At 34.7% G+C, this 24502-nt stretch overlaps 2 protein-coding genes and 1 pseudogene across 4 annotated transcripts in view; all 3 read left to right on the forward strand.

Annotated features, from left to right (window-relative positions):
• Positions 1–1426: 1426 nt before the first annotated feature.
• On the forward strand, positions 1427–16608 carry LOC120167696 (annotated as a pseudogene).
• Positions 3268–24502, forward strand: part of LOC120167699 (NACHT, LRR and PYD domains-containing protein 5-like) — a 32662-nt gene continuing 11427 nt past the window's right edge. For 2 of the 3 annotated variants that reach the window (XM_039176635.1, XM_039176637.1), the window contains exon 1: positions 24440–24443. The gene's annotated coding sequence lies outside the window, so the exon portion shown is untranslated. Of the gene's footprint in view, positions 3281–4580; positions 4592–24439; positions 24444–24502 lie in introns of those variants that run through there. The other variant, XM_039176636.1, reaches the window with a different exon arrangement.
• Positions 19517–21002, forward strand: LOC120167707 (probable indole-3-pyruvate monooxygenase YUCCA8). The gene is made up of 3 exons (XM_039176642.1): positions 19517–20196; positions 20288–20659; positions 20771–21002. The coding sequence occupies exons 1-3, from the start codon at positions 19522–19524 to the stop codon at positions 20954–20956; spliced, it is 1233 nt and encodes a 410-aa protein (XP_039032573.1). The 5' UTR covers positions 19517–19521; the 3' UTR covers positions 20957–21002.

Genomic DNA, 24502 nt, shown 5'->3' on the forward strand with positions numbered 1-24502 from the left:
ATTATATTATAAGACATTTTTAGTCAATGAGATTATTTTCTCTTTTGAATTTGCCTTTTATCTATCTGCATCAAAACTATAATTCAATGCCATCTTTTACACTCAAATCCTATTTCCGCCGTTGGTAGCTTCAACAAATATGAAAACCCATAATGTAGGTTATGTTTATAATGCGTATGCACGTTATTAATAAGTTAAAAAAAACTATAAATATATATTATTTTATGATTACTTAAATTATTTTAAAAGATATAAATATTAATAATGTGAAGGTGGAGTAAGAATTAACCATTAGACCTTAATTAAAATAAAGTTTCTCTATATAGTATTGATTAAACTAAAGGTGATTATAAAATAGTATCTATTTTAATAACTTTCAATTATTTAACATTGAACACTCAATCATCCTTACAATTACTAGTATTCAAACCCGTGACTTATAGTCACAATAATAATTCATTTAATCATTTAGATAAATTAATTCGTGGTTGTTCTTATAATATATTTGTTTTTTAAAATTGTGATAAAATTAATAACTAACGTGTCATTACGTTTTGTTATTATGTTAGGGGCTGTTTGTTTACTTCAGAATGATTAAGTGCTGAATGATTCATAGGCTCTGAATGAATTAGCTCTGAATATGACATGCTGTTTGTTTACTGACTCTGAATCATTCAGAATGTACTTTTGTGCTGAATCATTCAACACTGTTTTGCTGAATCATTCAGAGGTGTGAAGCAAACGCGCTGAATGCTGAACGCTTCAACATTTAACGCTGAATACTGAACGATTCAACATTTAACGCTGAATGATTTTATTAAGAGGTAAACAAACAGCCCCTTAATATGAACAATTATTATCATTTATCGTTAATAATAATATTTTATTTTTGTTTTGAGTTATTGAATTAGATTTTTTCCCGAATTGTTTGTAGATAATTATCAATTAGAGGGGAAAGAATAGATGCATTTTTATGCACGGTATTGCAGAGTTGGGGTAAAATTCCTAATTGTTTATAGATAATTTGATCATGCCACCTAACCTAATTTTAAAATGGGAAGGCATCTCTTCAAATTGTTTGGGTCCCACGAAACATGGCAAGAATGGAACCGCACGTATTCCAAATCCCAACCGACGAGACAATCATTACACATTAAGAACCGATTACCGCCCTCCCATTTCGATTTTGCAAGAACCGGACAGCATCAATTTGACCTCCCATCGTAATTACATCCCCAAATCTAGGGCTTTTCGGAATTTCATCTCACTTGGCATAAAACGCTTATATTTCCTTAATTCAATTAACAAAAACAAATTACTAAATCAAACCGAAAATAAATAAATAAATAAATAAACTTAAGAGTTAAGACTGGGAAGAGGAAGAAAAGGAGAGGAAAAGAAGAAGTTGCTTTCATTATCAGAGCAAACGGGAGGTTTAATCTCTTCTTCAAGGAAATATATTAAAAAATCTTTGTCCAAGAGACTTACGCTTCTTCTTCTTCTTTTGGTTTGGAATTATTTTGTATTGTAAATCGTTTAGAACAGTAGACCATTTCCAATAGTTTTCTCGGTTGAGTATTGTATTGAATGATTATTTTTCAACGCCTTGGGAATAGATCGAGAAGCAACACAAGTTTCTGACCCGATCAGTCTCGGTTAAAGGATACAAAATGGTAATCTATTTATCATATCTTTGGCCTTTTTCTTATTGCATTTCATTTCTTGTGTTATTATTTCTGATTTCTACCTTTGGACGGCCTTGATTTGAAGAGATCTTTTGGAAATTTTGTGGACTTGTGGTTGACTGATCTGAACTTGAGCTGAAGCTAGATATTATTCTGCTTTGGTCCATTAATCTTCGTGGCTACTTAGATGAGTTAGATCCGTGTTTTGGGGTTTTACTTGTCTTGATTTGCTATGGTAGTTGAATATTGTTGGCGATAAATTTCAGTTAAGGACAATATTGCCATTGACTAGAACTTGAGGCAGTACATTTTGTTCTTAGTATGGTTTAGTTTCGAGTTTGGTCTTATTAGTTTGTGTTGATAGCTGGTTGAGTATGGCCTTCAATGTTAGGGGTGTGATTTGCCTGGAGGTTTATGCCAATGGAAGTAACTAGCTTTGAGTGTGGAAAGTATGATGGTTTTTTGTTTATATGATTTTGATTTCATTAAATTGGAATGTGCTTATGCTTTCCAATTTGTATATTTAGTGTTTTTATTGACTCCATATCTTTAGTGAGGCTCAAATTCAACCATACATCCAATAAGCTTTTCCCTAAATAAATCCCCAATTTGAAAGAGTTTTAAAAAGTTGTCGGGTATTAGATGGGCCATGTAACTGCGAAAATCCCTTCATTTCCATTTAAGTGGTTTTCAAACAAGAAATAGTGTATATGTCCCTTCGATCTAAACCTTTTTTAATGGTATTTGTATTGAAGTTGGAATGGTGACCTAACAGCCTCCTTGTACTAGTGAACTTTTTACATGTTTTCTGCACTATTTGTATAGTTCCTATGAAAAGTCATTTTGAGAATGCAAAGTGAGTACTTATCTATGTGGTTTTTCCTGAATGCTTGAATGATGAATCTTTACTAAAAGGTGTCTATAAGGGATAATTTCTATTTAATTGGCAAGTTATGGGCAGTTTTGGCTTTTGTAGGCCGCCACATCCAGTCTCGTGGTTGGATCTCTTGTTTGGGTGGAGGATTCTGACATTGCTTGGATAGATGGTGAAATCGTGGATGTTAATGGTGAAGATATTAAAGTTCTGTGCACTTCAGAGAAGATGGTGAGTTGATTCTGTAAAATCTAAATGGATTATTTTCTGTACATTTGAATCTCAGTTACTTTCATTTTGGTGAATGCTGGTTTATAAATTGCGGTTTGATTGTCACAATCACATTCACATGGCTTAAAAAATTTTCCCCTCCCCCTTTTACATGTCAAGCAGTCTAGTATAATATGATGGAAATCCATCGAGAAGATAGAATGCTTGGATGAGCTTGTTGTTTAATTTTACTTTGCTATGCTTTTGCAACAGGTTGTTGTCAAGGCTTCAAATATCTATCCTAAAGATGCTGAGGCGCCACCTTGTGGAGTTGATGATATGACAAAGCTGGCTTACTTGCATGAACCGGGAGTCCTTCAGAATTTAAGATCAAGATATGATATGAATGAAATATATGTAAGATTTAAAGCAAATGATCATTTTCTTTCTGTGTGCGTTTTTTTTGGTCTTGTCATTTTTCTTTGGCAGAATTGATGTATTTGCTTTCTTTGTGGCATATTGCATTGTTGAACGTCGGTGACATCTTTATCTTTCATCATGTTTTTGAAATTACTGATAAAAGGACACAATTCTGAAGTGGTGCCTTCTGGCATATACTGGAATACATTGATTTCTGCATGTTGGATGTATGTTTTGCATTTTGTGATGTATTGTATCTCTATGAATGTGGGTGAAATCTTTTGGTTGCATCATATTTGAAAATTTACTGACAAAAGGAGGTAATTGTCCTGAATGGTGCTTCCAGACGTATACGGGAAATATATTGATTGCTGTAAACCCATTCAGAAAACTACCTCATCTTTATGATAGCCATATGATGGCTCAATACAAAGGGGCAGCATTTGGTGAGTTGAGTCCACATCCCTTTGCTGTAGCTGATGCTGCCTACAGGTACCTTGCTGTTCTAACTAGAAGTTCATTTTATAGGATAACTCGTTTTTTGACAATGAAAATTTCTCTGTTAATGCAGACTAATGATTAATGACGGAATAAGCCAGTCGATTTTAGTTAGTGGTGAAAGCGGGGCTGGAAAAACAGAAAGTACAAAATTGCTTATGCGGTATCTTGCTTACATGGGGGGTAGAGCTGCTGCTGAAGGAAGATCAGTTGAGCAGCAAGTTCTAGAGGTAAATGTTGCAATGTATTTAGATCTTTGTGACATTAAGTCTAATTTTGATAGTTTGAATGTATCATCCTAGTAACCATGTTTTTCCTTTTTGCTAATCTGCAGTCCAACCCTGTTTTAGAAGCATTTGGTAACGCAAAGACTGTCAGGAACAATAACTCAAGGTATTAATATTTATTATCAAGTTTCACATGCTGCATTTCCTGTAGGTTCTACATCAAAATCATTGTTTTTTAATCATTATTTGCATTATTTGGATGTAGTCGTTTCGGTAAGTTTGTGGAGATTCAATTTGACCAGAGAGGAAGGATTTCAGGAGCTGCAATCAGAACTTATTTGCTAGAAAGATCACGTGTTTGTCAAGTGTCTGACCCAGAGAGAAATTATCACTGTTTCTACATGCTTTGTGCGGCACCACAAGAGGTGTGTGGCTTTTGATTGCTTAATCAAGTTTCTTATAAAGTATTGATACAATATGTTCTTGTATTCATTCCCTTAATAAGCATTCTTTAAAATTTATGGATTACCTTAAGTTGTGTACTTGTGTATCTTTCACATTAATCAATGAAAAGATAGATTGGATAGGATGAGAATTGACTACTGGCATTACATGCTGTTGGGTGAATTAGGTAATTAGAAGTCTCTAAAATAGCAAGATTATGAGATTTATAGTTTCCTTTTGATGCATTTGTTGACATGAATTAAAAATAATAAATTTAATCTCTACTATCTGTGCACAGAGTGTAGTTCCTAGTTCTAAATAAATAACTCGGATTCAAAGTTTTGTTGGTGTATTGTATCTATTATTTTCCACGTTTGATGTCTAATGATTTTGTATTTGATTCCCTGCGATCTCAGTTGTCTCAACAGTCTCTCATTGCTTGATATTGTAGCGGTATAGAGGATCCAATATGAGAGAGGAAGGGGGGGGTTCTTGAAACCCCCTTTTTAGCTGTTTGTTCAATTTAATTGATTATAAGAGAGTAGGAAAATCTTGGACCAACGACTTTGTTCACTTATGAATAGATGTGCAGTTTGTGAGTAGCGTTTCATATCTTCTGAAAAAGAAAACAAATTTTCATACATGAGATTTTAATGCTTCAGATTGTTAATTCTCATACATCTGAATGTTTGTGTCATTCTGTCCTGCTTTTCATTCGCTTTTACTTTTCAGGACATTGAGCAGTACAAATTAGGAAACCCAAGCACGTTTCACTATCTGAACCAATCTAATTGCTATGAGTTGGATGGAGTTGATGATTATAAGGAATATATTGCTACAAGGAAGGCGATGGATATTGTTGGAATAAGTTCTGATGAGCAGGTATGTTAATGAAACATTATCCTGCTAGATGATCCTTACGCATAATGTTTTCTAAAATTTGTCATATTGGTTGTTGCTTCTGCCATTTGTCAGGATGCAATATTCCGGGTTGTGGCAGCAATTCTCCATCTTGGGAACATTGAATTTGCTAAAGGGAAGGAAGTGGACTCATCAGTACCCAAAGATGAAAAATCTAGATTCCATCTGAGGACTGCTGCTGAGCTTTTCATGTAAGTGTACAATTTACGGATTTGCACTAATATAGGCTGAAAGACATTTTTTTTGATATTTTTTCATTTTTATACGCCGTTGTAAGAGAAGAAAGAGAGCATGTTTAATCCCCAGTTTTATTTAGGTGCGATGAGAAGTTACTAGAAGATTCTTTGTGTAAGCGCGTTATTGTAACTCGTGATGAAACCATTACAAAATGGCTGGATCCAGCATCTGCTGCTCTTAGTAGAGATGCTTTGGCTAAAATTGTGTACTCAAGGTTGTTCGACTGGTATGTTTCCCTTCTTCTGTATGAGTAGAAACACTTCAGAGTTGAATTTGGTTGTTATTTGTTTTTGTTCTGTCTTGGACAGTTATTCCTGACGATGTTTTTTTAATTCCGCAGGATCGTGAATAAGATCAATAGTTCAATTGGTCAAGATCCAGACTCGAAGTGCCTAATTGGGGTGCTGGATATTTATGGATTTGAGAGTTTCAAGACTAACAGGTGCTTAACTGGTATGCCTGTTGTTTCAATAGTTGACTAAAGTTGGTTTTCTGAAACCAATGAATAGAAATGGAATTCGTCTCACAAGCCACAGTTGATACTTTTGACAATCATTATTTGACACTAAAAGTAGTGTTTTGCGATACCTATTCCCATTTGTTAAGGCGCGGTAAAGGTGGTGCATTTGGATGTTATGCACATTTCTCTCTTCTGGTTTCATGTAGCGTTGTCTTGATATGCAGTCACTCTTTGTATTAACTATCGACAAACAAATATCTATTGATGGATCTGATGGTTTTTGGCAACAGAGTTTCGTTTTCTTTGTAGTGGTCAAGAGAGTTTTCTTTAGAGCTTTAGGATATAGGGCATTCGTTGGCTTTACTAGTATGAATGCAGTTTACTTTCCCTGTTAATAATTGCTTAGCTATATGCTGTTGTCACCCTTTAATTCAACATTACAATTTCCCATCTGTCATGCTAAAATATATCTTGTTACCAATTATTTTTCTTTCTGAATTAATTAGTTTGTTTGGGCATATATAATTGGTTATGCCATATATTTGTCCCAATGTTCCTAGTTTCTCAAAGCATCTGTTGCATTGAACATTGTTTATGGGTTTGGAATTCATTTAAATGTTGAAGTGTAATATTTGCATCAAGGCTGTATCAGTCATAATAAGACATGTATACTAATATCTGGATTGTATATCATGTTGGCATTGTCACTGCTGCTGTCATCAAGAGAGAAGAGACTGATATTTTATGTTGTAGTTTGGCAGTGATGGTGCATATCATGGAGAGTTCACGGAATGACAGTTCTCATTGTGCTTCTTACTTTGGAATCTATAATAATATATAAAGTTAATCATGATTAAAATTAGTGACTGTTACCTTTTAGGTGCTTACTATTGCCTTCTGTTTGTCTGATGTTTGATGTATCACTTTCTTTGCAGTTTTGAGCAATTCTGCATTAACTTGACAAATGAGAAATTGCAGCAGCATTTCAACCAGGTTTGTTTATGAAAGACATCGACTTCATGCTTAACATTTTCCTGTTTCTAGTTCTATAGTTTGTGATACCTCTAAAATATTCTGGCTCAGCACGTCTTCAAAATGGAGCAAGAAGAGTATACAAAAGAAGAAATTAATTGGAGCTACATTGAATTTGTTGATAATCAGGATGTTCTGGACCTCATTGAAAAGGTCTGTTGAATCTACCTCTCCTATGATTTTGGCTTGTGTGTTACAGATTGGTTTTAGTATTGTATTATCTGCTCCTTCAATATTCACACTCATAAAAACAAATCTCTGTATAATTGGATATCTGTGAAGATCTCTAGAGTTGGTTTTGTGTAATTAGCTATAAATCTCTATTAAAATAAATTAGTGTTAAGGCACATCTTCTTGAACTGTACACCCATGCTTGTTACTATTTTATAGTTCCCTTACATTTTTGTCTGGTGATTTCATTTCTAGTTGCATACATGTTTAGGATGGATGTTAATGATGAATACTCTAATGTTGTGGTTATTTCCAGTAACTTTTGGCCATCTCCTTGAAAAATGAAATTACCTTGATGTTTGCTAAGCCAAAGTGCCAAAAACTTTTCTATTCTTCATGTTGGATGTCGCTTAAATAATGTACTAAAGGCAATCTTGATGCTTTATTCTAGTTGAAAAATTTATAAAACGGGAAAAAACCTGTTTGTTGAGGATCTTGGTGTAAAATGCTCAGCTTGAAAATGAGAGACGAAATTTGGGGAAGAACAATAAGTAGTCGATAGATACCTGTGATGGATCAAGTGTCAGATGTTGAAATAGTTATAAATAAGCTTAGCCACCAGCTATAGTCTGGAACAAAACAAAACGAGTCACTTATAACTAGACAAAATGATATTAGTTCAGTGTTAGATGAGTTTCATGTGCAAGCAATGTAGAAAGTAATGCCTGCTTCAAGCAGGCCGCTTGAAAATGATGGAAGAGTAATGGTTCAGTTGATTGCTACTTCAATCATAGAAACATTTGAAGTTCCATGTGACAATAATGTCCTCTTTTTATCCAAACATTTTTTGAATCTTGCATTAGTATCATCCTTATTTGATATTGGTGTTGATTTATCAATTATCACTGTACTGACTTTGGCAATTTCTGATGAATCTTCTTTGAGTACTCATGTGCCTGTAATCCCTATTATCACTGTACTTGAGAAACTACCTTTATTCATAAGAATTAATCCTTTCATGTGTTTCTGTGCTCTCGCATTTTTCTCTCTTTTCCTTTCCTCTGGTCACAAAGAAATATTTTATTTTTCTCTTTTTATTTTTATTTTGGTGTTTTGAACATTCTTACCAATCATATGTCTAGATGTGGGTGGGCTTTCGTTTATCACATGGTTCAAACAGTTATTTGGTGGTTATTTTGTTTGTTGTACGTTATTCATTTTCCCTGTTCTTGTTTTCCAGAAACCAGGTGGCATAATTGCTCTTCTAGATGAGGCTTGGTAAGATGTAGCTTGCATTAACTTATTTTTTGACTTTTCAAAATTTGACTTAAGTTTCTATCAACTACTCAAATATTGTTTATGAATTATATCTAATTGCTTGTGTGATGTTGATGAAGTTTTTCCTCTCTTGTATGTTCCTCTTTTAAATTTTAAAAGCATGTTTCCTAGATCAACACATGAAACATTTGCTCAGAAGCTGTATCAGACGTTTAAAAACCATAAGCGGCTTAGCAAGCCCAAATTGTCTCGCAGTGACTTCACAATTTGCCATTATGCTGGTGATGTATGTTTGGTTTCCACTTTGTAATAAATTCATGTCATGGAACAAAACCAAGAAGTTTGCTGAATGGTTTTTTCTTAATGTTCTTTTTCAGGTCACTTATCAAACCGAGTTGTTCCTGGACAAGAACAAAGATTATGTTGTAGCTGAACATCAGGCCCTTTTGAGTGCTTCAAAATGCTCCTTTGTTTCTGGTTTATTTCCACCTTTAGCTGAGGAGTCTTCCAAATCGTCAAAATTCTCATCAATAGGTTCTCGATTTAAGGTGTGCCGGTGTTTATGTTTCTTATATGCATATTATTACCTTTTCCCCCGTCTAATGAACTACAAATGCTCTTTTTCTGTATTACACAGCAACAATTACAATCATTACTTGAAACCCTCAGTTCTACCGAGCCACATTACATACGCTGTGTAAAGCCCAATAATCTTCTTAAGCCATCAATATTTGAGAATAAGAATGTCCTGCAACAACTTCGGTCAAGCAAAAAGCTTCTAGAGAAGGTCGGACTCCAAGGCTATCAGGTAAATGTCTGATGGACTTTCAAAAGGTTTCTTAGTAAGTTGAGTTTCCTTGTCATTTGTACCAGGTTGGTTGGTTTTGTTTTTGGATACTTAAGCAAAATCCCGTGACATCAAGATGTCACAAAATGCTAGCCGACAGATATGCAACAGGAAGATATTTGAGTATTTATGTTTGGCCTTTGTCTTATGCGCACTCAAAAAACAAGGAGATTCAACTTAACTCGTCTGTCAAAAAATATATTTGGTGTGGACTGTAGATGTTAACTTGTTTTGGTAAACTGCTCAAGTTTGGGTTTGCTAGGAAACAACTCTGGAAACCGGAACCCTAGTACACTTGAAAATTTCCTGGAAGCTAGCAACTGTTAGCAAAGAGAAAAAACTTTCATGTGCAGATCTAACTCGTTGGTTTTCAAGCCACACACTTGGTGTTATAAGTATTAAGTGCTCAATATTGTCTAAGTTTACTAGTGTTTCAATGCTTGAGGGTGTGAGCATCATGTAGGTGTAGCACATTCATGTAGAAAGAGTACAGGCATCCTCCAGATGGGAGTTCATTCATTGCTTTTGAACAAATTGTATATGCATTCACTTGTTTCATGATTGTTTACTCACATGTTTTATGCTTCTGTATGGTTGGGTTTTGGGTTAGATTATACTGATGCCATTTTATTTTTGGCAGATTGGTAAGACGAAGGTTTTTCTCAGGGCTGGTCAGATGGCTGAACTAGATACCCGTAGGACTGAAGTCTTAGGAAGATCTGCTAGTATTATCCAGAGGAAAATTCGTTCGTATTTAGCTCGCAGAAGTTTCATTATGCTTCGCCGATCTGCATTGCAGATTCAATCTATCTGCAGAGGTATTTATTCCCGTTAATGCATTTCTGGGTGTGGACTGTGGCAGTTGTAAATTAACTAAATTTACTATGTATCGAGGCATTTTATATTTGTGCATCTGTTGATAGTTTTTGTCCATGCTGATTTCAGGACAACTTGCTCGCAAAGTTTATGATGGCATGAGAAGAGAAGCAGCCAGTTTGAGGATCCAGAGAGATTTACGTATGCATCTTGCCAGGAAAGCTTATAAAGAATTGTTTTCTTCTGCCGTTTCCGTTCAAACAGGTATGAGGGGGATGACTGCTCGCAATGAGCTACGCTTCAGAAGGCAGACCAGAGCAGCAATTATAATTCAGGTAGGTCAAGTATTTGAAAATGCTCATTTATCATATTGCATCTGTGTTGATGTTTTGAAAATTGTTTTACCTTTCCAGTTTTGGTTTCACTTCCTGAACCTCTCTTTGTTTCATAGTTTTTTAAAATCAAAAACTTGGAATGACTTTTATTGCATGTAACAGAGCCATTGTCGCAAGTACTTGGCCCGGTTGCATTATCTGAAGTTGAAGAAAGCAGCAATTGTTACACAATGTGCATGGAGAGGAAAACTTGCTCGCAATGAACTGCGGAAGCTTAAGATGGTATATTTTGTTTTCCCATCAAACTTTTTATCATAAATTGTTGTCTACCATCTTTTAGAACTTTGAAAATGGTTGGCAGTTGGCACAATTGTCTTTTGTGGTCCCCTTCTTTGCTTAAAATTGGAATCAGAGCACTAATAAGTTGCAGCTTTGCTAAGATATAATTTTAAGGGTTCTTTTTTATTTTAATTTTTTCATGTAAGGTAAAAGCCTATTCACGATTCCCATGCTCTGGATAAATCTTATCTAAAACCAAGTATCTATAGTCCTACCATCTTTGACATTTATTTATTTATGCATCACTCTGTTTTTTGTTATTTTCTTTGCAGGCTGCTAGGGAAACTGGAGCTTTGCAAGCTGCAAAGAACAAACTGGAAAAGCAAGTTGAGGAACTGACATGGAGACTACAGCTGGAGAAACGAATGAGGGTAAGAATGACAATAAATGAACTGAAGCTAGTTTCTTTCTTTTGTTTTGTTGTGTGCATGTGGCGTTTTCTCTGTTTATGTTGTATCTGGTAAAACATAGCTAATCCATTAGAGGAAAGGATAGACAGAACTGAGGCATTGTGTGCTTGGTTTCTATCAAAACATTGTGTTTTTTATTTAATGTGCTATGTTATGGAGAAAGGGCATTAATTTTGTTACAGCCATCTCATGCTTTAAATATTGTAGGTAATGAGGCTGTTAGTTGTATTTACTTCCCGTCTTGCATTAGCTTCATCAGATAAATAAATTTTTATATATGCATTTATTGCAAGGGGCTCTTATGTACCTGGCTGTATTTCCAGCTACTTTTGGATGGGATTTCATATTAAGAATTTATTCAATTTAAATTTAGTTTTAAATATTAATTGAAATTAGTTTTGGTATTTTCTTCTCATCATTTATAATTTCTTGTCTAACTCTGCAGGTTGACATGGAAGAGGCTAAAACACAAGAAAATGCAAAATTACAGTCTTCTTTGCAAGACATGCAACTTCAGTTTAAAGAAACCAAAGAATTGCTTGCTAAGGAACGTGATGCTGCCAAAAAGGCAGCTGAGATAGTCCCTATAAATCAGGAGGTTACTGTGGTGGACCCTGTGATGCTCGAGAAGCTTACAAATGAGAATGAAAAACTGAAGGTGAGGAGGCTGTCTAATATCTGTATTTGCATAAAGATATAGTGAACATATAATGATATAATGGTAACTTGGGGTTGTTCTTTAAGAGAATACGTATCTCATGATTATGTTTCTCATTTGCTGATTATCTAACAGGAAATGGTGAGTTCGTTGGAAAAGAAAATTGATGAAACTGAGAAAAAGTTTGAAGAGACGAACAAGATAAGTGAAGAAAGATTGAAACAAGCTTTGGACGCAGAATCAAAAATGGTTCAGTTGAAGACTGTTATGCACAGGTTAGTTTGTGCCTTTATTGAGAAAAGATTTTGAGCTAAATTCTTATGGTTAACTACCTGAATCTGGGATAGAGCTCATTTGTGTGCATACCGCTGAAGCTGTGTTTATTCATTTCTTCCCCCCTTTTGTCTTTTTCCCGGTTATCATTGTTTCTTTGTTAGCAGTCTTGAAGAAAAGATTTCGGACATTGAATCTGAAAACCAAGTTTTGAGGCAGCAAACCTGTTAAATTCACCTGTTAAGAAGATTTCACAGCTTCCCACAATTCAGTCTTCCCGGTAAACTATGGCATTATTTTTTATTATCATGTTTCATTTGTCATTATGTTGATGTTTGCTCTTATTCTTTTGCTTTGAAAATTTTCAGAATTTGGAAAATGGGCACCTTATGGATGAATCGAACAAATCCAATGTATTCTATGTATCTGATTTTATTACTTCTTATCATACTTGTCAAGATTCTTTTGTGTGACCATTGACAAGAGCTGTTACTGCAGGAACCGCCGAGTGTGACTCCAGTGAAGAAGGTTGGTGCCGAAACTGATGGCAAATCGCGAAGATCCAATTTTGAACGTCAACACGTATGTGAACCTACAATTTATTTTTTGCATCTTCAACCCTTTTCTTTTTTGCAGTATGTCAAACTATTTTTCTGCCATTCTCTCAACAGGAGAACGTTGATGCACTGATCAATTGCGTTTCTAAAGATATTGGGTTCAGTCAAGGAAAGCCTGTTGCTGCATTTACCATATACAAATGTCTTCTCCACTGGAAATCTTTTGAAGCTGAAAGGACCAATGTGTTTGATCGTCTTATTCAGATGATTGGTTCTGCAATTGAGGTAATTGATTGTATAATTCCTTCTTGTTGCTGGAGTAATTTCAGGCAGTGTCATCTGCTTCATTTTCTTATATCATTCAACATTTTAACATTGTCTAATTCTCATTAATTCGTCAAATAATCTCATTTTCTGAATGAAGTTTTTGCTGCATTTTTTTCTTCCCTTTTATTAGATTGCCATGCTTTAATAACTGTAAAATAGTTGCTTTAGAAGACCACACTTCTGTTTCTGAATTGTGCTATCTGGGCATCTTTTTTGTACTTCCTGTTTGCTATAGTAGAGCAAGCATAAATGCATGATTCGTGAGTGAAGAATAAAACTATTTTTTTTGTAGAATGAAGAAAACAATGGTCATATGGCTTATTGGTTGTCCAACACATCAGCGTTATTGTTCTTGCTCCAAAAAAGTCTTAAAGCTGCTGGTTCAAGTGGTGCAACTCCAAGTCGGAAGCCAACTGCTGCAACCTCTCTGTTTGGAAGGATGACAATGGTATTTGAAATTTGTATTTTCCTCACCGAGTATATCATTTTTAAGAAAGTATAAGACTATTTTCACATTCATTTCTCTCTTAACCCAGGGTTTCCGCTCGTCTACTTCTTCCAACAACCTTGCTGCTACTGCAGCACTAGTAGTTCAACAAGTTGAGGCCAAATATCCTGCTTTACTTTTTAAGCAGCAACTTGCAGCATATGTGGAAAAGATCTATGGAATCATTAGAGACAACTTGAAGAAAGAGTTATCATCTTTGCTTTCTCTATGCATCCAGGTATCTTGTGATTCAGTTAGTCTGTTTAACAATTTTGAATATGTATCTTGCAGCTATACTTATCTTAATATCGATCCCTTTGTGTTTATAATTTTTCATGCTGAATTCTAGGCTCCAAGAACATCTAAGGGAAGTGCACTACGATCTGGGCGGTCCTTTGGCAAAGATTCTCCTTCAACTCACTGGCAGAGCATTATTGATAGCCTCAACACCCTCCTAAGCACTTTGAAAGAAAATTTTGTAAGGGGCCTAATTTTTTTTCATTCTAACTTGCCTTCATAAACTTTGGTTGCCTCTGTCGATCTTGATTTCCGGTTACATGCATAGAGGTTTTTACAGTTACTTGGTTTTCAGGTGCCTTCTGTTCTTATCCAGAAGATCTTTGCTCAAACATTTTCATACATTAATGTACAATTGTTTAATAGGTATGTTTTGTTTATTGTTCTTTTTGCTTTTGATTCAAATGGTTTGGTTATATTGGCATTTTTATTTTTATCATTTCCAGCCTTCTTCTACGTCGTGAGTGTTGTACATTTAGCAATGGAGAATACGTGAAGTCTGGGTTAGCTGAGTTAGAGCTCTGGTGCTGCCAAGAGAAAGAAGAGGTAACTTCTTTTGTTGTAATTTTCATCCATGTTTATATAGGGAGTTGTTGTCTGCTACATAAGTTTGCCTGACAATTTACTTGCTTTAGGCCCATAACTGTGCTGATGCTTTTCCTTCACTTGTACTGCAGTATGCGGGAACATCATGGGATGAACTTAAGCACATAAGGCAGGCTGTAGGATTCTTGGTATGTTTGAGGCATTCTTTGGCAATATAGATAATATTATTGGTTTTCCTTGTTGAAAATTTTCGGTATTTGAAGTAAGAAGTGTTGACTTGCCAAGTTATCTGGTCTCGAGTCCTTGACTGTAGATATTTTACCACTGAAAATTTTGATAATGATTATTTTGCATACCGAGTCCTATTCTATTATATTTGACAGTGCACAGTTTTAGGTAACAAGATGATAGTGATTAATAGTGGTTTCCAAATGCCTCATTCAGTGGAAATCAATATGGAACTAAATGATGTAAATAGGACCGTTAAAAAACTTGACTTTCCATATAATAAGAAAAGCCAGTTTGGGTAGTGTAGCACATATTTAGGGACAGGATTTACCAGTAGCTTTTCTTTTTCCTTTGATGCTGTGTAGGTTAACTTCTATATTTGACGATTTGTTTGCTTGCACGGTGGTTCTTTAACCTTTGGATCAGCTTGAAATCTATTGAAATTTGTTCCCTTGACCAGTGAATCATTGTATACTGATTTACCTGTTTATATTCTTTCAGAATATTGTTGACTTTCCATATAATAAGAAAAGCCAGTTTGGGTAGTGTAGCACATATTTAGGGACAGGATTTACCAGTAGCTTTTCTTTTTCCTTTTGATGCTGTGTTTTTAGGTTAGTCTAACTTCTATCAATTTGACGAGCATTTGTTTGCTTGCACATGGTGGTTCTTTAACCATCTTTGGATCATGCTTGTAAATCTATTGAAATTTCAAATTTGTTCCCTTGACCAGTGAAATCATTGTTATACTGATTTGTACCTGTTTTAGTAGTGGTTCTTTGTTCAGAATATTGTTTCCTGATATTTTTGTCAATCATTACCCAGATATTTATTACACTAGGATTTTAATAGCAGTGAATATGATTTATGCTGAATTTTATTAAAACCTGATAACAGGTTATACATCAGAAGTACAGAATTTCGTATGATGAAATTACAAATGATCTCTGCCCTGTAAGCCCTCTCTCTATCCCCTATTCTAACCTATTTGCCGATACTATCTGACATTAACTTTTGGTCTGGTCAGATTCTTAGTGTACAGCAGTTATACAGAATATGCACTCTGTACTGGGATGACAACTACAACACTCGAAGTGTTGCTCCAAATGTAAGTTTGTATGGCATATGATCTTTCTACATGGTTGTACAGGAAGTTCAGAAATCAGATGCGATTTATTGGCAACCTGCACACATTTACAGGTTATTTCCAGCATGAGGGTACTGATGACAGAGGATTCCAACGATGCCGCTAGCAGTTCCTTTTTATTGGATGACAATTCCAGGTAAGTTACTTACCATATGCACCTAGGGAAGTAGATTTGTGCTCTGTCTCAATTAAAAATCCCATTCAGGCGGGTTTTGTCATTGAGAATGTTGATCGAGGAAGAGGTCAATAGTTACAGTCTAACTAGACTATTAGGACCCTAGTTGATAGAAAAGATCGCAATAGTAATGATATTAATTACAGCTTTGTTCTTAGGAATGTAAAAAGCAATAGAGAAACAAACTAATTCACCCTTCTTAATACAGCATCCCCTTCTCTGTTGATGACCTCTCCAATTCCCTCCAAGAGAAAGACTTCTTGGAAGTCAAACCAGCAGAGGAACTTGTTGAGAATCCAGCCTTCCAATTTTTACACGAGTAAGGCAGCGGAAGCTTCAACGTTCCGTCTCCTTTTTCGAGCCGAGGTCTGCAATGGAGGCTTGCAAACACCATTGCCAATTCAACAGTTGTAAATTCAATTCATTTACCCCCCTCCCTCCATATATATATATACACACACACATCGGTTTTCTTCTGTGAATCGTTCCATTGGTTTATTATTGTTTTCAACATTCAGATTGTAAAAGCCGACATTGTTGAGTTGGGGCACAGATTTGTCTGGTCGGTGCGGGTTTTCTTTTTTATTGGTTTATTCTTCTGCCATAAGAAGGCAGGGTTTTCTGTTTTAGTTGGAAATTAGGGTGTCATTGTAGTCGGTGGTGGGTACCCAGTTTTTTTATGTAAAAAGAAATCCAGTTTAGAGAGATACACCATATATAGTTGAAAAAGATTAATTATTGAGGTTGGTTTTTTTTTTCCTTTCATCTTCCTGTTAACTCTCTTTTTTTCTCTTTTTTGGCTGTAAATTTTAGATTGTATTTTTTTTGCCCATCGTCTTGAACGGCATTTAATTATTAATTTTGGGGATTACTCAAATTTTAGCCCTTCAACTTATCTATTCATTACCTAAACTTCTATTTTTCTACATTCATATCTATTTCTAACGGTTTTAATTTCTATAGTTTCTACAGAATTTTAAATATTTGTCTTTTATAATTCTCTGTAGTTTTACAGATTATTTTATACTTTGCAATCTTTTTTTTAATATTTTTTTTGTTGTGACAGCAAAATATCAGTGTCGTGTTACATTATTAGAAAAGTAGGCAATTTCAAATGATTATGTGGAAAAAAATAGATATTAGGATTAAAAAAATACGGTCAATTACACTGATAATCCCTTAATTTTATATGAAATCTGTGTTAGACTTAAATATAATATATGATTATGATTACGGTAAATTTATTTGATCATTTATTTATTCTTGCATTTTCGTTTTGATTTTTTTTTAAAATTATATTAAATTACGAAAATATAAATCACCGTAGTTCTAGTAATTTGATGAGTACTGTAAATCAAATAGTTTTTAAAATTAATGGGTCAAAGTCAGATTTAACAGTCAATAGTCAAGATTAACAATCAAAGGTCTATGAGTCAGATGAGTACGAGTCGAATCATGTTATATCAAATACACATTCAAGTTGGATCGGGTATACAGATCATGTCGAAGATATGGATCAGGTGTTAGACCAAATATGAAATTAAGTCGGATCAAATTAGGTTTGGATTGTGGGTCAAGTCGAGAGGCAATTGTCTCATCCGATATGGGCATTGAGCCCATAAAACTGGCGCAACTGGGCTCCATGGCAAGCGTCTGAACTTGTCTATACAATAAGGTCTCCTAAGTCTATGAAATTCTATTTTGAACCCTTTAGACCTTATTTATTTTAAGTATCTCTTTCAATTGAATATGTTTTAAATCATATTTTAAATTTAAAAGGAATGATTACATATGATGAAATTAGAATATTGAACTTTCTAACAACACTCCATAAATAAATTGAAAAAACATTATGCAAAGTAACAAAATGATTGATGAAAACTATTATTGAAGAAGGATATATGTTTGGGCATATATATATATATATAAAGATTAAAGAGCAAGTAGTTGGGCATCGAAATTTCCTAATCAAGGAGTTAGAATGCATGCATATGTCACATGTGCTGCTACAAATTAGTTAAAATTATCTTTTAATTGCATACATTATCATTTATAAATACCAATTTGCCAATCCTCAACTTTTCGTCACGCGCCAAGTCCTCGACAATCATTCAAATCAGTTACAATGTGTGAATAAGACCAAAAAAAATTACTGATAAATTTATATCTATTAAGCATGTCAACTTACGAATAACCATAATAATCTTATATATAACATCATCATAGAACCAATATATGTCCCCCTCAACTATATGTAAGAAGAGATTTTCTTCTTCGTCTTCTTCTTCTTCTTCTTCTTCTTCATAAAACTCTCAATTCTCGATCACTTGACAAGTATACTAACGACTCTTCTCATACAATTTACGACTCTCCGTTCAAATTAAAAGAGATAGATTGTTCACCATCGATGAATCAAATTTATTCTTATCAATAATTTTATATCTCGATTTTAAATTTATCAACTTAAAAAACATTTTAATCCTCCAACGATAAATTGAACTTTTTAATTAAAAAAAGAACTTTTAGTTCAATCGGTGGAGTCAACTCATCTAACAATCTATACTAAATCAATTCAATGAAAGTATTTTATTCGGTACATGCTTTTAATAATATATTAAACGATTTTATAATATAAATTTGGTGTGCTATAATTCAACACTTATTTTTTCTTAATATATCAAATAAGATTTAAATCAAAAGGAAACAATATTTGTTAACTTCAAGTAAATCTTTTAGGTTTATACTTTTTAAGATTCGTTGGAGGAGTAAAACAGATGTATGAAATTAACAACAAAAAATGAGAAAATAATCACTGGAAAAATAATCTAGGGTAAGTAAAAGGTAGTATTTGTTCAAGAGATAATTCTCAACCTTTTGACCTAGAACGCTCGTACCTTTGGCATTCCTGGTGCTCGAACTCAGGACCTCAAGGGATAACAACGATTCCTTTACCACCAAGGCCACTAAGATTCTTACAAAAAGTTTATTTTATATATTAAGCCTTAAATATAATGTAAAAGTTTATATAGTAAATTGATCTCTCGAATTAGGTTATAATTAAGTAAACACTCAAGTGAAATATTATCTCAATTAAGTCTTTATTTAGAAAAATTGTAATCAAATAATCTCTCAAAATTGAAAATATATCTAAACTAACTATTATTGTAAAAGTTCTATAATCTAATAAGTCCCGACAAACATAGTTATTCGAACTTAGGATCTCAAGGAAAAAAAACACTTTCTTTAACCTTTAAAGTCATTTAATGGGTTCATGAATTCTTAAATAAGACTCAATTAAGATAATATTATACTTGAAAATTTATTTGATTATCATTTGGTTTGACGATGATCAATTTATATATATTATATAAACCTATTGAAAAATAGTAATTCTTAAACAATTATTTTAAAGCAAAAGTATAATATATTATATAAGATGTATTAAGAAAATGCATAAATTAACAAAAGGTTGGCATTGGCTAATGATTTGGAATTGAGCCTTGGGAGCTATCACATGGTGTTTTCATGCCACCCTCCCTTATTTAAGGACTCGATCTATCCCTTCTTCCCTTCAAACAAACTACTAATTTGAATTCTCTCTTCTCAATAACTTTGTATTGCAATGGAGAATTTGTTTCGCCTTGTCGATCAAGACCAAGGTTTCTTTCAACATAAATGGACTTTGGTCAATGGTCCAGTCATAGTCGGTGCCGGACCATCGGGGCTAGCCACTGCCGCTTGTCTTAGGGAACAAGGTGTGCCCTTCGTGGTCCTCGAAAGAGCCGAATGCATCGCATCGTTGTGGCAAAAACGCACCTACGATAGGCTAAAGCTTCATCTTCCAAAACAATTCTGCCAACTCCCCAAAATGCCTTTCCCTGAGGATTTCCCCGAGTACCCTACGAAGAGGCAGTTCATTGAGTACCTTGAGTCGTACGCCAAGCATTTCGATATCAACCCCAAGTTCAACGAGTGCGTGCAATCGGCTAGGTACGACGACACCAGTGGTTTCTGGAGGGTCAAGGCCGTCGTCACGAGTGGCTCGAACAAGACCGAGTTTGAGTACATATGCCGTTGGCTAGTGGTGGCTACAGGTGAAAATGCGGAGCCTGTGGTGCCTGATATTGAAGGATTGGCTGATTTTGGCGGTGAAATTATCCATGCTTGTGATTACAAGTCCGGGGAAAAATTCCAGAGCAAGAAAGTGCTCGTCGTCGGCTGCGGCAACTCAGGCATGGAAGTCTCTCTTGATCTTTGCAACCACGATGCTTCGCCTTCAATGGTGGTTCGCAGCCCGGTAAGTCATCGAAACATTAAACATACGATACCATATACTGACTGCTTAAAGAGAGATACGATCCTAAGGTTTTCTATTTTCATTTCAACAGGTCCATGTATTGCCAAGAGAATTTTTTGGGAAATCGACGTTCGAATTAGCTCATCTGATGTTGAAATGGCTACCCATTTGGCTCGTTGACAAGCTGCTGTTGATTTTAGCGTGGTCGGTATTCGGAAACATTGATAAATACGGACTGAAAAGGCCATCCATGGGTCCATTAGAACTCAAGAACACTAAAGGGAAAACGCCTGTACTGGACATTGGTACATTGCAGAAGATCATATCAGGTGACATTAATGTTGTTCCTGGAATCAAGCGTTTCTCACATGAACATGTTGAGCTCGTCAATGGCGAAAAGCTCGACATCGATTGCGTCGTGCTGGCCACCGGATACCGCAGCAATGTTCGTTCTTGGCTGCAGGTGAGAAAATGTTCACACTACTCTTGAACTGGTATCTGACTCCGTCCTTTGTTTCTGGTTTTAGTTGTGGAAATGCAAAACAAGTAATGTTGTGGTATTTATGATGAACAGGAAGGTGAATTCTTGTCCAATAATGGTGGAGTGTATGCAATTGGGTTCACGAGGAGAGGGCTGTCTGGTGTTTCCTCCGACGCCATGAGGATTGCTAAAGATATTGGGATGGTCTGGAAAAAGGAAACTAAGCAGCAGACGAAGAGGACTGTTGCTTGCCATAGACGATGCATTTCACAGTTTTAAATTTCTAGAAGAAAATCAAAGATGATTTGATCAGCAGATTGGAAATTACCTTTCTTCTTTTGATCTTTTTATGTAAAAAGTACTATATACACTCCCAAAAGAGGCTGACACAGCCCTCTCCAGTGGCTCAATTTTTGATTTTCTTTGGGCATTTTGTAAACTCGGAGGATCATGACACTTTTCTTTCATTCTTTCTTAATCTAAATTGCTAATATTCTAGGTTTTATTATAAAATAAGCGATTAAATTATATATATATACACTTAAAATATGTAATATTTTTGTCAAACTTTGTGTTTAATGTTTTATTTTAGTGGTTACCCTTACGATTTTGGTGGCCGCCTTCGTATGCTTCATGGGGGTAACTAACGGCAGGTAGGGGATGAGGTTTTTTTTAATAATAAATTTGAGATAATATAATGTAGTATATGTATAAATATTTTTAAATATTTTACAATGAACGTTTATATCTCTATAAACACGATGTTCGAACCTAAGATCTCAACGAATAACAATAATTCCTTAATCATTGAGATTACTAAGTTTATACGAGTAAGGGATGAGTTGGATGAGAATATTAAGGATAACAATAAATGGTAAGAACAAGGTTTGTAAAATTTTTATTGATTTTAATTTTATATTTTTTCAAAGAAATTATAAGGTAATTAAAAAACATATCACATGTCATGTTATTATTGGTTAAAAGTTGTTTTTGAACGAATGTAACAAAATAGTTGTGGAATAACTTATTTTATAAAAGAAAATATTATGATATCTAATTCAAATATTTATTTTTGCGATAGTTTTTTTATAAGTTTAAATATTAATATAATTTTTTTTGATTTAATCCGAAATATTTTCTTATAAGATGTGTGCCTTATAAGAATAAGGGTTGAATAATTCATACATCAGCACTATAACTTGAGGAAGCTGAAAAATTCATACACTTGCAACAATATATTTTCTTGGAGATTTGCGACTTGAGTCCTTGTCCATGAGTTTATTTTTTCACAAACTAATTGATACATGTCATATACCTACAAATAAGGCATCAAAAAATCAAAGGGTACCCACTTGATTTCAATGTTTTGAGTTGGGGAAGTTGTGTAGGACCCTTGACCATAAGGCATCATGGAACTTATCTCGCACCACACCCACCACCATCCACCATCACCTTCTCGTTTTTCTTCTTAGTTTCTCTTTGTGGATAGCCGGGCTCCAAGATGGGGTATACACTCACTATTCCCTTGAATATATATATATTTTTAAGATTGACCAACTTGTTGAAATAAAGTAAGGCTTAAAAATGTGGGATGCCCTTGCACATGGATAAAGGAGAGCCTTCAAAGCTTTGCATATGCCCTAAATCATCAGTTACTTCTGTTCTGTAAAGCATACTTTGTGTTGTCCTAATGAGCTGTTCCAATGTATTAACTTCACAGAAACCTTAGAAAAAAAGGCTCAAAGACGCTCTTCTGTTCTACTACACGTCCATGGGGACCAAAATTAAAAACTCATCGTTTTGCCAAATGCCAAGCTCATCTCCTATCAGAAATTTTCATTCGAATATAAGTATTGCATATGATTCTTCAAATACATGAAAAAAATCATATAACATTAAGCATTCTCATACAACAAAGCTTATGACAAGGCACAGAGCTTAATCAAAATCCACATGATTCCATCACCAGAAAAAAAATATCCAACTTGGATGCCTTTGGCCTCCAACACCAGTAATCAGTTTTCTTGAATGAGAAATGACAAGTCTGAAACTCAATTTACTGCACTTATTGCAGCCTATCAATGGCTGCATAATTAGCAGAGAGTAAAGTTACCTTTGAGGGGGAAAAAAGAGAGTTTGAAAGGAGCAACTCGAGGGATCAATAGGTCCAAGAAATACAAGCCCACAAAAATAATAATAATGATCATTAAGTTAACATCTGTCATTTTACTTGGTTTTATCTGCATGTTTTTTCAAACCTGTGTAATCTGAAACATCACTGATAACCATGGTAATTGCATGTTTCTGGTTCCTTATCATTTGGACATAACTGCTGACGAAAGTGAAAAATAACCACATGGGACGGCTTCCAAAATCACTTTACAACGGACCCCAATAATCTTCATCTTGTCCACTACAGACTCCGGCGGCGTGGACCTAAACCGAGCAATGGACATAGCATAGAACATGCAGTTTACAAGGGAGAAATAAGAGTTTGTATAGAATCTAGTATATGATTCAATACCTTTACAGCTTGACCTGTTTTTTCTAATAATTGAATGGATTTGGAGTTAAATTCAAATGTTTCTTACAGGGAAAAGTACTACAGGATTTGCTCATATGTGCCTTCCCAGTTGAACAATTCTTGTACTAGTGTGATCTTAACAGGCAACTCTTTCCTATACTGATTTCTCAGCATACATTCTAGTGAAAGGTGACTGCGATCACGACGAGAGCCTCCAGCTCGGTTGAGTTCGAAAGATCAAAAACCGATAATCCGGGAAATTATATGATCGGCTTACGAGAAAACACAACGAGAACTAGTGTTTTATGATTAATGTCGGATTGAAAAAACTAGGGAACAAACGGACCAAGATTGAAAAAGCCAAGTTGTCAAATAGCCCACCCGTTTTTATCCTACATCCAGGGGAATGAGATAAGGACAAAAAACAGGCAAAAATTTTACTTCCATGATGAGTTACTCCAAATGTAAATACAGTTTTCTGGGTACAATGATAGTGGAACTCAGACCTTTTAATGCAGCCTGTCTAGCTAGATATGTTCCAATTAGAAACTGACTTGACAGGCTTATCGAGACATCATAATATGTTGTGTTTCTAGCTTGATTGAGATGTATCAAGCAGGAGAATTTCAAAAGTTTCAGACAAAAACAAAAGTGGAGAGAAGCTACAAATTCAGATGTGATGGCTAAACTGTTCATAGATTCCATATACATGTTGGGAACGGGAACTCTTTACAAAACAATCGATTTAGAGAACAATACAAGGCTAGACAAAGCCTACATCACTTTAGCAAAGAGCAACACCCAACTATTCGAGATCAAGAAACCAAGTAAATTGCTTTCTGATCATAGGTAAATCAATCAACTCGATCTCTTCAATGAACTCGGAAAACTTGATCATAACCCTTGACAAAACTTAAATCCAACGTTAGTGATGGGACATGAGTGAATATGATCTTGCACTCATCTCATTTTCATCCATCTTACATCATCTTCACTCGTCCTACATCGTTGTTTATATTTGAATATTATTAACAACTTTAATCTCCGAATTATTTTAAACTCGTGTTAAAATTATATTTTAATTTATCAATTAAAAGATCGTGACAATGACTTATTATTTTTTAAAATAGTAATGGTTGGATAATATCAATCCGGTAATGATAATTCAAAAGACACTTATTTAATTGATACCTATAAATATATTATATGAATGAGATTACGGACTAATATAGTAGAGATCAAGTGGATCTCGGGACTCACATGAGTGGTAACAGGACGGAAATGATATATAGGAGCTTTAT

The sequence above is a fragment of the Hibiscus syriacus genome, unplaced genomic scaffold (genome assembly GCF_006381635.1).
Source record: "Hibiscus syriacus cultivar Baekdansim isolate YM2019G1 unplaced genomic scaffold, ASM638163v2 tig00111693_pilon, whole genome shotgun sequence".
Taxonomy (NCBI): domain Eukaryota; kingdom Viridiplantae; phylum Streptophyta; class Magnoliopsida; order Malvales; family Malvaceae; genus Hibiscus; species Hibiscus syriacus.

Bases quoted from the DNA above. Each gene is read 5' to 3' on its own strand.
- LOC120167707 (XM_039176642.1), top strand. From the start codon at position 19,522: ATGGAGAATTTGTTTCGCCTTGTCGATCAAGACCAAGGTTTCTTTCAA. The intron at 20,197-20,287 runs GTAAGTCATCGA...TCATTTCAACAG, and splicing joins CAATGGTGGTTCGCAGCCCG to GTCCATGTATTGCCAAGAGA. The intron at 20,660-20,770 runs GTGAGAAAATGT...TATGATGAACAG, and splicing joins ATGTTCGTTCTTGGCTGCAG to GAAGGTGAATTCTTGTCCAA.